The sequence below is a fragment of the Anas acuta genome, chromosome 1, assembly GCF_963932015.1.
Source record: "Anas acuta chromosome 1, bAnaAcu1.1, whole genome shotgun sequence".
Classification (NCBI taxonomy): Eukaryota; Metazoa; Chordata; class Aves; order Anseriformes; family Anatidae; genus Anas; species Anas acuta.
Genome location: NC_088979.1, coordinates 133,464,438 through 133,481,801, shown reverse-complemented (window position 1 = coordinate 133,481,801; position 17,364 = coordinate 133,464,438). Strand labels below are relative to the sequence as shown.

General features: G+C 37.0%; 1 protein-coding gene across 1 annotated transcript; it reads right to left on the bottom strand.

Moving 5' to 3' along the window:
• Positions 1-931: 931 nt before the first annotated feature.
• RIBC2 (RIB43A domain with coiled-coils 2) lies at positions 932-17,362 on the bottom strand. The gene is made up of 7 exons (XM_068657965.1): positions 17,150-17,362; positions 13,939-14,020; positions 12,911-13,255; positions 12,139-12,257; positions 5,940-6,167; positions 4,179-4,345; positions 932-3,237 (listed from the first exon to the last, which is right to left on the bottom strand). Exons 1-7 carry the CDS (start codon positions 17,273-17,275, stop codon positions 3,156-3,158), a joined length of 1,149 nt encoding a protein of 382 aa, XP_068514066.1. The 5' UTR covers positions 17,276-17,362; the 3' UTR covers positions 932-3,155.
• Positions 17,363-17,364: the final 2 nt, after the last annotated feature.

The following is a 17,364-nucleotide window of genomic DNA, read 5'->3' as shown; positions in this document are numbered from 1 at the left end:
GCCGCACCTCGAGTACTGTGTTCAGTTTTGGGCCCCTTGCTACAAGAAGGACATCGAGGTGCTCAAAAGAGTCCAGAAAAGGGCAACAAAGCTGGTGAGGGGTCTGGAGAACAAGTCTTACGAGGAGCAGCTGAGGGAGCTGGGTTTGTTCAGCCTGGAGAAAAGGAGGCTCAGGGGTGACCTTATCACTCTTTCTAAGTACCTTAAAGGAGGCTGTAGCAAGGTGGGGGTTGGTCTATTCTCCTATGTGCCTGGTGACAGGACGAGGGGAAACGGGCTAAAGATGCGCCAGGGGTGTTTTAGGTGGATATTAGGAAGAACTTCTTTACTGAGAGGGTTGTGAGGCATTGTAACAGGCTGCCCAGGGAACTGGTCGAGTCACCATCCCTGGAGGTCTTTAAAAGATGTTTAGATGTTGAACTTAGCAATATGATTTAGTGGAGGACTTGGTAGTGTTAGGTCAGAGGTTGGACTTGATGATCTTGAGGTCTCTTCCAACCTAGACAATTCTGTGATTCTGTGAAAATATCAGCAATTATTAATTATTTCATATTAAGCATATTCTCTACAATTCGATTGTGCATTTTTTTTAAGATCTAAAATAAATTTAACTTTTTGTATTCTGAAAGAGATAGAATGCAGCATCTTTTTTGTTGCAAATATGATTGATGATACTAGAAGTTTTCTGGGAAATTTAAGGATGTCTGATCTTACCCAGTTATTGAATTGTCCTCTTACTTGAATTTCTATGTAAAGGCTTATTCTCAGTGAACTGGAAAAGTGTATCTTTGTTGTAACTTCAAATAGTTTTCAAAAGTTTCAAACTAACTTCAAAGATCTTTCAAGAAAGGTAGTAGGTAAATACTTTTTACAGTTGCGAAGACTGTAGACACCTACTCAAGGAAGTTGAACAAATGAAGACAACAGCATGAACTTTTCAATGCTTCTTTATTCATTTTTTCTGTCAGGTAACTAAAATTTAAGTAAGGGGGAAAAAAGGAAGAAAAAATAAAAGAATCAGAGCCTGAAATATTCAACACAGATCAAGAAAAAAACTTTAATTAAATGAAAGCTATTGTTTTGTCTTCCCACCCCATTTGGTGGCCTTTATTTTAAGACAACCAGATCAACTCCTTAGTTTGATAACTTAATACACTACAGTACTTGGTAATAATATAAAGATAGCCAGTCATGTCTCAAACCTAGCCTGACAAATCAATTTTCAAATGCTGTCATATTAGCATTTCTTGAACACACCATCCCTTCTTAATTCTTTTAAGTCAATCTCATCATTAACAGTGCAGTGTGTTCCCCCTCAGATTTATCTACCAACTTTTCTGACTAGCACATTTTCAGTTCCTGTTTTCTAGCCACACCCCTTTTCTGTCTCATTTCTATCTATATCACAATTAGTTTCAGTTGTTTTAATAAACTAACACAAGGACATTTCTTCTTGCTATGGGTTATCGGGTACTGAGAAATTTCTTTATGCATTTTCATGTTATACTTACTTAATTTTCTTTCACCACTCCGCCTAGTGGGATCAAACATAAGACATCTCCCAACTTCTGTTATTACATGATTCAAAACCGTAAATAGTTGTATTAGCCTGATCCCATGGGGCCAAAATTTCAGCTAAGCAAAAAGACCTGTTTGAATACAGTTCTTTCAAGGAATGCTTCCTTAAACAACTCAAAAATCCTTCTGATACTATCTACCTTGAGAACATTGCTTTTCACAAAGTATTTTCACAAAGATGAGAGTTTACCTCTGCCTCAGTTTCTTTAAACATCTTTCCTAATTAGCATGCTGGAGTCATCTTCAACCTGTTTCACCAGAATTTGAAGTTATCACTTATCTTGATACAAAGAAGAATCAGTGGACTCTGTGCCAATATCATCCGGATGCTTCTACCCCAAGTCTACATCCCAGATTCTTGCAAACTACATGTTCTTATTTCAAGACTAACTCTCATAAACAGCATCATTTTTATTTAGAACACACAATCTCTTAAAGGTCTTAAATGTTTATCTGAATATCTGCCTGTCTTTCATTCTTCCTGCTACTTTAGATCATTGACTTCTAACTCTCTTTCCAGTCTTTTGCATATCATCTCCTTCCCTCACAGATTTCATTATTTTTTTTTGGATATTCGCATATCCATTTATCTTATGTAGTTCCTTACCTTGCATCTCCATATATTCTTCCCATGTGTTTCACTTCCCCATTTTTCAATTACCAGTGCCTGGCTCTTCAATCAGTAAGTCAATTCTTTAACCATAAGGCAAACAAACTGTTTCCATGAATTACCCTACACACAGAGAACTTTTACTCCTTGGTTTTGTTTGGTGCGTACCTACTTCCCCCCCCTCTTTCATCGCATCTTTAAGCTCTCCCTACACTTTCCCTTACAAGCACATTGCTGCTTAGTTTTCTCCATTATGCCTAATGAGTGATGGTGTATGTAGAAATACTTCTCTCCCATTTACTGTAATTCATTACATTTCTGTAACATGCCTCACTGCTATAATCACCTAGGTAAATATACACATTTTTTCTTCTTGTTTCTGCTATTCAGGATCACTTTATCCTCTGCACTTCTGATCACCTTGCTCATTTCTTCCTCATTTTTTTTCCAATTTAAAAAACAAAACAAAACAAAAAAGCCTTACAACTTTCTACCTAAGCCATCTTTCTTCCCTCCCACAGAATGTGGCTAAGTTTCTGTCACCTGTGATCTATATGACCTATGTCAGGCACCGTTCTCTCTGACCAAGTAACTCTGATCAAGGAACATCACATTTTAAATTGATGTTTTTCCAGAAATTGATTTCTAAATACAGCAAAATATAATTATAAAAAAATATAGCAAGTATTCCAGTTAAGCCTCAGACACAATGGTCAAACAACCTAACTATAGAATCAACTAGAACTTTTTAGAAAAACAATCATGTTTAAAATTTATTAGTGTTTTCCTCTTCCTAGCACAAATGTAGTCTAACAGGCTGTCCTCTAGTTCAAGTGCACTGTTTAAGCAGCATAGGGAATACATACAAATAATGAGCAGCAGCAGCAACATGAAGAAGTACTGCTCAGTTAAAAGATTTAATAAGTCTACATACTTCTATGTATTTCACATTCGTGCATCTAGGATGTCATCGACTGGTTGTATTAAACTGTGCAAAGTACTGGCTTGTTGGGACATTTGAATATTCTTCTTCTTTAAGATAAATGTTCCTAGCAATAACAAAAACAAAATACGCAGTTAGTATGTTTTCTCATTGTATAGAAGAGAAACATGAAGATGTAAAGTATAAACTCAGAAATGCTCATAAAATCCAGAATTATTAGAAATGGAATTAAACGTAAGTCTATCTTCAAAATGTATACCATATCTTGGTAGAGCAAATTTTATTTCTCCTCCTAAAATCACCTTCCAAATGTCTCACAGTGAAAAGCTAAATTAACACAATTCAGAATGTTTTGCTTGTATAACAAGAAAGCTCCAGGTACTGGATATTCTTTTGCAAGATATATGCATGCATTCATGGAAAAGGAGAAGAAAAAAAAATCAGACTGGAAGATTAGAACACTGAATCATTTAGCTTGATTTTTGGTTTTCCTTCATATATTATCTTCCCGCTTTCTCAGCACAGCAGAAACACCTACACACTATGTCCACTGATTCGCTAAAGAATTACCTAGTTTTGTCATACATAATGGAAAAGCTTCATATGTGCTGTTAGCCCTGACATATCAGAAACTAGCAGTTCTTATTGAAGGCAGTTGATACCTGCCCTTGTTGTTTCAGAAAACTAAGGTAAATTAAAGAAACACATTCTTTCAGAAGCAATAATATAATTTACTGTCCAACTGTATTTACTTGCTACTTTGTTATTGATATGAACTTAATCTGTTTTAAGTGGAACGCTTAAGAATTCCAGCTATTATTCCATATACATGTATGCAAGTCAGTAACCATCATAACCTACACTTTGAAGGTTTTTTTCTACAGTTCTGAAAAACATTCTTAAGCTGAACTGTTGACTTTTTAAAAAGTATAAATTTGCAGTTAAGTTTATTAGAAAAACAACAAGCTTAATTAAAGCAGAAAAGCTCTTCTAAGCAATTGCGTTAATAGTTGTGTTTGAAAATAAGAAAACACTTTTGGCACTTACTTTGATTTTTGCTCCTGGGATAGCTCTGCATTTATGCTATCCAGAGCTCGGCAGCGTTCCCGACTCTGTCGTTGTTGATGCCGCCCTAAAATCAACTGTGCTCTTGCAGCCTGTATACTTTGCCTGTCCCATTCAGCATCTCTTCTGCGTTCTTCCTCTTTTAGTCTCTACAGGAGGGAAGAGTTTTGTTTTGTCTTTAATCAAAGATGAAAAAGTCTATATAATGTTTTATTGGTAAATTCACTCCAACAACAAACTTGCTTGTCTTTACTGTATGTTAGAGGTAGCACTCAAAATAGGGAGGAAAAAAATAAACACTTCCAAATAAGGTAGGAGCCCATGCACTAGGCAGAAGTAAAATACTTCAGATTAGGAAGCTGTTTTTTTTCCAGGAAGCAAGACAAACTGACTCCTACTTCTGCACAAGGTAAGTAATTTAGGCCTGCTGCCTAGCAAAAATACTATAGTGTCAGTAAGTTCATCAGTAGACTACTGTTTCTCTCCAATACATTAGCTCTCCCCAAACCAAGATCAGCACAATGGACTTTTCTTTCTTTAAAGAAGTTGTTGGCAGGAGTTAACAGAACCTCCTGAGTTCAGAAGTTAGCAATCATCAGTATGGCTTACAATATTGCTGACTCAGTGCAATAACTGAGCCATCCATACCAGATGATAGATGCAAACCATTTTCTTTTCTGCCATCTCTCTGTTATACCGTCACTTCCACACTTTGTGTCTGACATTACAGCGAACTGATTCAAGAAACCGGGCCTGCAAAAACCTTCTCACCCTTCTTGGAAGGGCTCATGTTCTGCCACTTTAGCTATTTGAATGGGTTTAGTGTAGGATCAGAGGAGATCCAGTGCAAGTCTCACAAATACACCCTTAGAGAAATGACAACTCTATTTTCAGCCTTAATAATAGAGTAGACAAGACATAGCATAACATAGGACATTGCAGGGATTCAAAAATAAAAAATTGAACACCTGTTCAATTCATTAAGTTAATTCAACCTCTGCACTAAATAAGGTTAGCAGTTTCTTACATTACAGTAAGTGCACCAATATACTCATCACTGCAAAGGAAATACAGATTTCTTCATTTTGAATGCCTGCTTCTATCCACCTGTAAAGCAGCAATTATCACCAATATTTATTTTTTCTATTGTAACCCCATCCCAAAGCGTGACTCACAGTTGTGTAGGATGGTAGAAAGGAAGGTCTACTGCATTCAGAAACATCTAAGACTAAGAAATATGCACAAGTAGGTTCACTGGACCTACTCTCTTTGCCTTGCTTAAGTAACCTTGTCCATTAGGCTCTACTGCAGCCTGTTCTGCAGTCATCCTCAGTTCCTGGCTCCTCTTCCCCTAGGGAGCAGACCACACCTGCTCATCCCTTGCAGGCAGCTCATACTGTCTCAAGTCCTAAACCAAGCACTGTGAAACCTGGCCCTCAGGCTCTGCAGAACCTTGCTCCACTGCTGGGCCACCAAGGACCATGCTCCAAGACTCCCAGGCCCCTTAGCCCTAGGCTCCCCAGCAACCTACCTCCCAGTCCACTCTTGCTGCTCCCTGCCATTTCCCAACTCCTTTAGAGACATTGTGTTACGTTTGAATGATTAAAGTATCTCTGATTTTTCTATTGTTCTGAATTTCCGTCTCAAAATGGGATGTGCATAGTAAACAAATATATTTGCTTCTACACATATTGCTTATAACACTATCACAAGAATACACAATATGCACATAAGCTTAAATACCAGCTTCTCCAGAACTTGTTGCTGTTGAGATGAACGGATTGCCATCAGCTGATCCTGATTCATTCCCTTCCACCGATCCGTAATCACACGATGCCTACCAAAGGAACTGATGGCTTGCTCAGGGTTTTCAGAAAGTAAGTCTCCCTGAAGGAGGCTGGAAATCTCATCCATGTCATCTTTCATTTTTTGATGTTTTTCCAGCTTCTTTCTCTCAGCTAGTTCAGCAGCCTGAGGGCAACAAAAGGAGCGGACTAATAGTTTTTCCAAGAAAAAATGTTAACTAAAGGGATGCAATAGTTAGCACATCACAATAGTTTTCTTTTCAACTTGCATACAGTTGTCAACAGCACCACATGTGAACATTATGATCATGACCCTACTGGTTAATAACATTGAAAATCTAAAGGTATACATTTCTTTAATGTCAACAGATCTCCTTCTGGCAAGGGAACAGAGCACAGGGTGTCAGACCTGTTTCTTGCACATGCATCTCGACTGCAACAACCCATCTCTCTAGTTTGTCCAAGACTGTTTCACACTCTGTTTAAAATCACTGGCTTGAGAATATTCACTTTTAAAGTGAAAAGGTGAAAAATAAGAGGCAGAATAGCTAGAAGTTATTAACAACAGAGAATGAAGCATAGGGAAGCATAGAGATTCATCCCACTAGAGGAGACTGCTAACCTGGCTGGGTTTACCCCTACGTTTGTATTTATGGACTAAGTTTGTACGACAGCAGTTCTGCCAAGTATCAGGCCTGTAGCATACCAGGTGGTGGCCTTTATTTGATACAGGCAAAAATAGACAATGACCCATCAGAGATTGGACAGAAGAAGAAATAGAAAACAATACTAAGAATTTATTGATCTAGGATATGGTACCATGGCTGAAAACAGCCTTACGGTTTCTATTAAAATAACAGAAGTATTTCATGTGCAAACAAACTAATAGAAGATGAATTCTCTCTTTCTTGAATGATAAATTAGTTAAGCTTCAATTTAACTTAGACTACAAAGAAAACTTTTATTTATTAGATGGCTGGTAAGTATTTTTAAGACTGAACACTAGAATAAGAAAAGTCTACATTTAAACAAATAAAAAAAAAATGAAAAAAAAATGAAGCAAACCAAACTTCAAGTGCCAAAATGTAACTTGAGATCTAGCTGTTACCTGCTCTGCCATCACAATCTGGAATAATAAATTACAAACTAAATGTCACTTATTAATCTCACAGAAGTTAGTGTAATTTTTACCAGAAGCTTAAGCAATTTTTTAATCCAAACATGTATGTTAATTAAGTTTTCTTTTTCTCCAGAAGAGTTGATAACAATTTGAGGGGAAGATTGCAATTACCAAGAAAAAAAACACGAACACCAAAGATTTTTAAAGTTATGACATTTTTCAATATCATGATATATATCAGAATATCTTGTTATGTACTTTTAGTTTATTGATACTACAAATTGATCAATTATTTTTAGTTCCAAAAACGCTCCAAAGTAAATTACATTTAACCAAAAGTCATTTCGGATGGACCTCACATAAATAAATACTAGATTATGATGAAGACTTATTGAAATTTTGTCTAATTTTTATTTAGATCACCTTATTAATGTAATTCTACTGTGATCTAGCAACAGATCCAAAATCCTTGTAATCCTAACCTTCTCAATAAGAGGGAGAGCCTAACATTTTCTAAGCTGCCTGGAATCTTAGTGGAAGAAACTCCTAGCTCTCTGCATAGCCATGCATGTAGCACTATAAAAAAAATGATTAATGATATTGCAAAAGAAATACTTTAAACTGGGTAAAATCTGATACATTTTCCATCGAGTCAAATCCCCAACAAAATGTAATTCATTGGTGTAGCATGAAAAACAAAAACAATCAAAAAAACACAGATGCACATATAGATGCTCTTTCATCTATTTTAATTTGTGGTCCAACATTCATAGGGTATCTTCTCTACTACTATAATGCTTCCACTCTGTTGATTCAAGTCATAAACCAAAAGAAATTTCCATTAGAAGCATTGCAAGGCCAAGAGTTCATGTGCTTAGAATAATGCCAAGTTCTGCATGCACAAGCAACTAACTGCTGCCAACACAGCGCTAAAGGAATGCACCACAGCTTCTGAAGTCCTTATAACAAGTCACAAAGCTCACAAATGACCAGAGCAACCTATCCAGGGTCTTAGGAACCTGCAAAAGAAGCATAGATGAATAATGCAATTCCTTTGGCTATATTACACAGATATTTATGTCATAGTAGAGAACTGCACACCCAGCCCATTCAAGATGGGAACTTCTGCTTAGCAAGTACATGCAATGTTTCTTCATGCATGAAGATATGGTAAAAATGTAGAAACACTGATTGTTCTAGACACTGAATACCAAGAATAGGATGTGAGTGATAGAAGACGTTTGTACAGCACATCTCAAAGAATGCTTAAAAACAGATCTACCATTCTTCTATATTCAGGCACACATACACTTAATTTCAGGTAACTGAATAAATGAATAAATAAAAAAAGGTTCCATGGTAAACATACATTATTTACTCAAAACCTGAATAGGTATTTCTTTGAAGTGGCTACTGGCTCTGTATGTGTTAGTAATGGCATAATGTCAAGTGAGTAAGGAAACAGAATAATTCCATCCTACCCTTCAAAAGTCCATAACAACCACATTGTCAGGAAAACTGTTGAGCTATTGTGGTGTTCCCAGGAATAAATTCTGTCTATATGAAATCTGCAAGACTGTTTAGAAGTCTATCAATATGAGTTAATTAAAGATCCTCTGTTATCGTGTCCTCTTATTTTCTTAGCATAATCTCCAAAATATCTTGGAAAAGATTCAAGTCCTGTGTCAAAGTAAGAGGACTGTCTGATTTCAGGAGCACAATCCGTGTATCTATCACTGCAATGCTGAACTGGGCATTCCCAAGTCTTCTTGTTCTTAGAGAGGAATCTCTTTGTTTTTGATTATTGCACAATCACATGTCAAAAGAATTGTAAATATATATACTTTAGTCAGAACTCAAAGTAATTTTAATTCCTGCTACCTTGCTTTCCAAATTGAAGTGTTTACTACTTACGTACAAATGATGTCAGCAGGAATAAATGACAGTTTAAGCTTGTAGTAACACTTATATCAAGGACAAAAGCACCATTGGCATTTCTGGTAAACACATGCTTATTGTGAGAGAAAATCTGAGAGGAAAGGTAGCATTAATCTTATAGCCATAAAACAATTAAATTATTTACAGTACAGGATCCTTCAGGACTGAGAAAAAAATGGAACCAGGTATACTATTAATTCATTGTTCTGCTAATTAATTCCGGAATAAAATGAATCATTAGCAATTAGCTTGTCAGCAATAAAGTCACTGTCAACAATAGTACTGTAAGCATAGGAAGCTGAACCACTGTCACAGGGGGCAACACATCAAATTCACTCATGAAGACAGGCTTTACTAAACTGAGATACCCTACTTTCAGTCAGATGCTAGGATTCTTTTCTTACTGACTAGAAAAATAACAAAGGAAAAAAAAATCCTGGAGTACATGACTTGTGGTTTTTTTTTGCCCCGTTCCTTCCCCTTTCCCTTTTTAAATTTCCCTACAGATACCAGCAGCCTTAAAGACTACAGATGATGCACTTGGAGATAATGATTGATCAAAAGTCATATTCTAGGGCATTTCATCCTCTCTCAGGATGCATTGTCATATTACACTTGATCCAAATTACAGTAATCAAAGATTGCCTTATGGAGTGGTTTTGCACCACCACAGACCGTGCACTCACTCCTATGTCAGATCTAGCAGTCACACATTCTAGACCACAGTTTGTTTTCTGTGAGTTTTGAGAAATGATCTAACACATCCTGAAGCTTCACGACCATTAGATCCACTGCAAGAGACAGCTGAATCAAGTGCATGAAGCTTTGGTAACAGGAAAAGGAGTTCTTGTTTTGGAAGTCACCCACAGTCAGAGCAAATTATATGCAGTATGAGACCACACCCTCAAGTGGTGAAGGTCTTCAAACTGGCTACTCAAAACACTAGAATTGATGGAGGCTCCTGATCAATATATTTGAGGTCAGATACAGAGATTCCTTCTGTAAAATTCATTCTCAGGCTGAATGCCCTAGTTTTCTCTCTCAGGAAAAGGATGTACAGAATATCCCTCTGTAATATAGCTTTCTTTAATAAACAAACGAGTAGAAAAACGGGCCTGGCAACCTGAAACTTCTGGCTTGCATGTTTAACAAAGAAAAGCAGCAATTGTATCAGTACGTCATTTCAGGGAAAATGAACAGCTCTTCTCAACCATCCTAAGAAAAAAAAAAAAAAAAAAAAAAAAAAAACACCAAAAGGCTGAAAAGTATACTATGGTATTAAAAAAAAAAGAAAAAAAAAAGTAAACATAATTACCTACCTCAGGAGGAAAGAAAAAGAGATATCAAGACAACTCCGATCCGTACAACATAGCAAGGGACAGTAAAAAACAACTAAATAGAGATTGTTGTTGCCCCTGTCTCCACTATACCCTTATTTGGAAAAACAAAACACAAATGGGGAAAAAAAAGAACCAAAGAACATGTCTTAATATACATCTAATATGAACAACAGTAAAGTAGAATGTATAAGCCTAAACTTTAAAAATAATAAAAAAAATTAAAAATAAATCACACCACATGCAAACTTATGCCCACCTCACTCCATTTCTCTAGCCCTGTCATAAACTCAGGAACTATTACATGGAACAAATGGATATGACAACGATTATTTTGAATACTACTGTAAACCTAAGCGCACCACCCACTTCAGGTACTTTTGCAGCTACTAATGTAAAATACTATTCAGTAGTCCTGATTTAAAGCAGTAAAACCTTTTTTAGTTACCTCCGTCTAACTACACATACACACACACACACACACACACGTAGAGCTTAGGGATATGGTTTAGTGGGGACTGTTAGCATTAGGTCAGAGGTTGGACTCGATGATCTTGAGGTCTCTTCCAACCTAGAAATTCTGTGATTCTGTAATATATATATATATATATAAAATCATGAAGGGCTCAAGCAACACTTACAGAAAGGCATGTATACTTATATTCTTTAATCCCAAAATACCATACTTTACATAGGTAATGTAAATGTGCCTTATTTTGATGTGACTAAATAAAGTTAATTCAAACCAAATATGGTGTAACCGAAGTAATAGTGTCCAACTAGCCCTTTGAGCTGTATGTAGAAGCTGAATGCAGTAAGAGAATCTCTACGGTAAGATGAAGAACTGGACCGTGACAGATAATGGTACTAAGATAGACTAGAATAGAATAGTTCAGTTGGAAGAGACCTTCAAAGATCATCCAGTCCACTGACCATGTAGTCCTGACCACTTCAGGGCTAAGCAAAAGTTGAAGCCTACTATTAATAAGGGTATTACCTAAATACCTCTTGAGCACTGACAGACCTGGGTCATAAAACAACTGTCTATGAAGCTTGTTCCAGGGTCTGTCCATTTTCATGATACAGAAATTTTTCCTAATGTCCAGTCTGAACCTCCCCTGCTGCAGATTTTTGCCATTCCCTCATATTCAATGATTCTATCACCAACTGCCTTGACACAGAAAGGTTTTTGTTATGTTTCAGTAAGTTCCGAAGAACGTTTCTAAAACAACCAAGAGACACAGGTACACAGATATCAAGGAAGTACTAAAAACAACACTCTCAGGGCACTAACGTAAGCAATGAAGACTAAAAGCTACTGGTAGTAACATTTCCATTCAAGCAAACAAAAAGTAGGCAGAGAGCTTAGATTATCAGATGACTGAGATAAAACCAGAACGAAAGCATGGAAGGCTTTTGTTGTAGCCCATTTTACAGACTAGAAGTTCCAGAAAGACTGGGGAGTTGTGGCTGCCTCCTAGTCAGCAAGCTGAGAACCAGAAGGGAGAATTTTGATAGCAGATAACTAGACAGAGGATAGTCAGATCCTTGCAGAGGACAAAGAAGTGAAAAAATCCTGTCCTCTGAATCGACATTTAAAGTCAGCTTCTAGGAAACTTCTGTGAAAACATCACCACTCATTGTATCTGTACACTGGTCATCTGACTTTCCCTTTTTCTCTTCCTTTCACCCACCCTTAAAGAGACAAACAGCAATAACAAAGACCACCAACACAAATTTACTTGGCTTCTGTTGAATTCTTTAGTAACTGCACAGACAGCACGACGGGTTTCTTCTTCTGTTTGTTGTTGCTCCATAGTCTTTCGGTCAAGTTCAATCCTATTCTTGTCATGAAGATCATCTAAATTACATTAAAATGAATTTTTTTCAGTTTTTATGGAAATAACATGCCATGTGACTAAGCTACTGGGAAGGGTGGGACTACACCTACAGTAAACTGAATTACACAAATATTTCCAAATCCTACCACTGAAGCTTTCCATTTTGGAATTTCAGTGACTGATTAAATCAGTTTATTTTGTGATCAATCTTGTCTTAACAGTTAGACAAAAAGTTAAACTGAAAAAAAAAAAAAAAAAGTATGTTAAGCATTGCAAAAAAATGTTTCATGACAGGCTAAGAAAGAGAAAAATAGCAACTACTTTGTATGCTGTAGAAAAGCAAAGATTAGACAATTTGTCCTAGTATCATCAAGCATGTAAACTACAGATGCTTTTTTCAGAATGCTCTGATAATTCACTTGAGGTGTAAAACTGAAATGAAGTCTAGGTAGTAATAAAATCACCATGTTATTAAATACAAATTTCTGAATTGATATACTGAATATATTAGAAGTTGAAACATAAGTACTGCTGCATTTTTAAAGCCTAAATATTGAATACACTAAAATACTGCTATGCCAGAATCTGATGTAATATGCTTTACCACAGTTATGTCATATACACCCGAATTTCAGAAAAAGCAGATAAAAACCCTGTTATTTTCTGTCGATACCTAGAAATTTTTTATCAGCTAGTGCATTCTTCCAGTCTCTCTGTTGCTGAAGAGACCACTCTCTTAACTGCTCCTTCTGAAATTTCATCCTCAGAGAATAGTTTAAGTCTTCACCCATAAACTTCTGCAAGCCAGATACAGTACATCGAGGATCATTGTCTGAAAGTCGAGCAGGTCTATCCTTCTTTAGGGCTTGGGGATCAGACAAGTCAAATTCACGTCTTGTGTCTGGCTTCTGAAAATTCTTCTGAAAGTCACTGAAAGCCTTATTTATGTTTCTGATATCATATTTCTGTCGTTCTTCTAACATACACATGATCTTGTCATTTTGCTTAATTTCATTAGCTAGAGAAAAATAAGCACAATGATAATATAATTCTTAGAAGCGTACGTGTATCGCTTAAGATGGAAAATCAAACTTTGAAAAGGAATAAATAGAACACATATATTCCACATTTAATACGTTATGAAAATGTATTTTATATACAAAACACTATACTAGCAAAAACTAGAAATTCTAGAAATCTTTGCTTATAAAATACTTTCAGTTTTTTAGGAATAAGTTTTCTTATTAATGTTACAAATGAAATACGTTTGTGAAAGGAGACAATAGTAAGTACTTCCATAACTATGACATTAAATCCACCCATATCTTCAGGTGTCTAAGCAATGCTATTTGTCTACATTTATTAAAAGCAAACATTGTAGATTCCAACCTACACAGAAATATATACCCGTTTAATCATGTAAATATGAAAGTGAGCTCCTACCTCAGATTCTGAGGGAAACACATACTGTATCAATGTAAATGTATAAACATAAATAGGAGTACACAGAGGATTCAGTTTGTATGCCTGAACTTAAACAAGAGCCTATAATTGCACACGCACCTATAGACAGATAGATAAATTCAAGATTGAAAGAGAAATACTCTATTTGGAAATTAATACAGGTGCTCGAAAGACATTGATGGCAAATCTGTTTACATTTAACTTTTCATAGAAATATCAGACTATCTACAAATATACCAAGTTCTTCATTTCGTGCTTTTTCAGCTGCTTCTTGAATTTTCCTATCCTTGACCTGGGCATCCAATGCATCTTTATCAACCTATTAAAATGAAGAAAAACAAAACAAAACAAAACAGCTCTGTAGGAGATACTGTTTGATGGATTAAAGGCAGGAATTGTTGAGCTCTGTTGCTTTACAGTTGTTTTAGATAAAATTTGCTTCCAGCAGAATAAATATACATCACTATTTAATACATATAAAGGAATATCCAGAAACAGCAACATTCTTATTGGCTTTGTTTTAATACTGACAGGTCTATCTAATCAGAACAAAAAAGTACACTTATTTAATATAAGTATATACATACATTAGCTGCATTATACAGAACATAATTCCCCATTATAGTAATTATTTTGCCAGTCAAGACGACAAGAAGTTGAAATAGTTCAGATTTGAAAAAAATACAGTTGGTTGCCTAAACGTACACTGAAGAATTAACAGGGAATGAGAAGCAATATTCCAGTCATATCAGAGAAACAAGGTATGTTGGGGGCTTGATATAGTCCCCAAAATGCAATATTGGGTGCCACTTGAGAAACACCCAGACAACTGCAATGAGCTGACTTGCTAAAGGATATTCAGGATAGCCCTGGAGAGTAGTTGCTGAGTATGGCAGTGTATCCTATTTAGCCAAAAGAATTGTCATGTTTGCTGACAGAAGTGACAAATTCATATGCAGAAATAAAGATTTTATTTTTTTACTGTCACTTGATGTATTTAAAAGCTGTATCAAATAACAATGATACGATTCTTTAAGAGCCTGGTACTCTGAGAGTCCTTGCCTAAAAACTATTCAGATCAAGACAGAGTGACTTAACAGATAACAGGTGAAAACACACATTTTTAATGCTGTAAAAGGCTTACTGGCTACACCAATCAGGCAGAGAGGTAAATTTGTTAACTAATAAGGATGAAACCATGAAGAATTCTACAGTATATCATTGTCAAATAATAATAATAATGTAATTTTTTAAAAATGTAATTTTATGTAGTATAGTAGGCTTTAAACTCATTTAGAGGACTCATTTTAGAAACCAAGCTTTCAATATAACTATGGGAAACACTGTTAGCAGAAATTCAATTTAGCTCCATTAGCAGTTACTGGGAATAATACAGATAAGTCAATGTTTTTAGTGGTGTGTCTGAATTCAGATTTACATTATCAACTGTCTCCCATTTGAACACATTTCACTTGATGAGAATACATCCCTAAAAAGACCATTCCTAGTCACGTAAAGCTACAGATTGAACTTGTGCATTCGGAACAGTAACCTGTCTAGCTGAAAAATAAGCAACTTTAAGACTGAGAGATGCAAATAGGATTAAAATTATAAATTCCATACTATGAACAGTTGGAAGCAGTTGATTTCTCATATACTTGGATTTATGCATAACAATTCATATACAAATGGAATGTGCTATTTTTCAGTAGAACTATTCATGTGAGCTTTTAAAAAATTACTCATTTACTGAGGATAAATTCTTAGATCTGTAAATGAAGAGAGATGTATCTTATTTTTCCATTTCTTAAATGAAGAAATATACAGAAGTCAAAGCAACTTGTAATAATCAAGGAAAAAATGTCTCAGTTCCCATTCTGCTTTGCAGTCAGTATGATTTCCACATTTTTAAGTTACTCACATACCACTTAAATATTTTTGCATCTATGCCAAACATTGCCTTGATTTTTAGTTGAGTCATAGACAGCCACTCAGCTAAATTAAAAAGGGAATGAGAAAACAAAGAATTGAAAGCCACACTGGAAATACTGATAATACAATATCACTGAACTGCTTTGTTGACTCCTTGTGTTTTGAACTTGGCTTAATTTCAAACCACAGGAACAGTCCCTTCTGTCAGCAGTCATTGTTCGGCCAACAAATACTGAATGAAATTCATGATAATATGGACAGAGTTCCTCCAACTCCTCTTCCACTTCAGATGTTTGTCTCATGTAAATGGATCTATCAAAACCTGTCTGGTAAGTTAGTTCTACAACAGAGTATTTGGGAAAGACCTTCAGATGTTGTAAAGAAGTATTGCTCAACAAACTGCACTGTGATACAAATTCTCAGTTAGTGAAGGTCAGCATATTTCACATTTAATTTTTAAGGCTCCAGAAAAGCTTTGCAGAGAAAAAAAAAAAAAAAGTTATTAGCCCCTGTCATTTACTTGTAGTGCTGGCTACCATGTGTGTCAGGATGCTATGTCAAGGGGACAACCTGTCCAGTTTGTTAAGTGGGAACTGCTACTTGACCACGTGGGTGACTGTTGCATACAAGTCACAAGAATAAATCGGAGGTGCTGACAGAAATAAGGTAAGTTTACCCTTCCACTGACATAGGAAACATGTTTCAGTACTAGAGAGGATTTAGACAAAATCATTGCAACCCTACCAGCACAACGAAGTTAACAGATTGGATTTATTTCCACCAGTTCTAAATTTGGTTCTGCGCTCATTAACACTACAGCGTATACTCATGATGTATGTATGCATCAGCAAAGAGTAGTCTAGAATAACTTACAAGCAAAATTTAAATTTATTTTCCCTTTTGGCATTCTTTTTTCCTGCACAGACACACACAGAATCTTAATGTGCGCCTTTGGCCACATTGTCGGAAAATTAATTTAAGGTTGTAAACCCTTGCATGGACTCTTAAAATATCCTGGGTCGGAAGGGACCCACAAGGATCATTGAGTCCAACTCCCGGGTCCCCAAAGAACGCCTAAAATTTCAGACCACGCATCTGAGTGCATTGCCCAAGTGCTTCTTGAACTCCATCAGGCTCAGTGCTGTGCCCACTGCCCTGGGCAGTCTATCCCAGTGCCCGACCACCCTCTGGGTGCAGAACCTGTCCCTAACCCCCAGCCGGACCCTCCCCTGTCTCAGCTCCATGCCGTTCCCTCGGGTCCTGTCGCTGTCGCCAGAGAGCAGAGCTCAGCGCCTGCCCCTCTGCTCCCCTCGTGAGGGAGCTGCTCTTGCATCCAGAGTTTAAACAGCTATAATATATAACTTAACCTCCTGACACTCGGATTGCAAGTAGCACAGCCGACCGAAGACAAAACCCACTAGGGCGAAGCTCTCGCCACCACAGACTGAAGGGCGTTCGCCTCCTGGCTCGGCCAGACACGGACTCCCCTCACCCCGTGCTTCGGCCTCACCCTCACCCCTATGGTCCGGAGCCGCGCGTTGAAGATGCGGCTCTGCCGCTGCAGCTCCCGCTGCCGTCGCCGCTCCAGGGCGGCCGCCGCCGCCGCCTCCTGCGCCTCCCGACCCAGCCCCAGACTGCTCATAGCGCCGGGCACAGGCAGCGGCAGCAACAAAGCGGGTCGCCAGGGCAACCGAAGCCCCACCTGTTAATGGCGGCCGCTAATAACGCCTC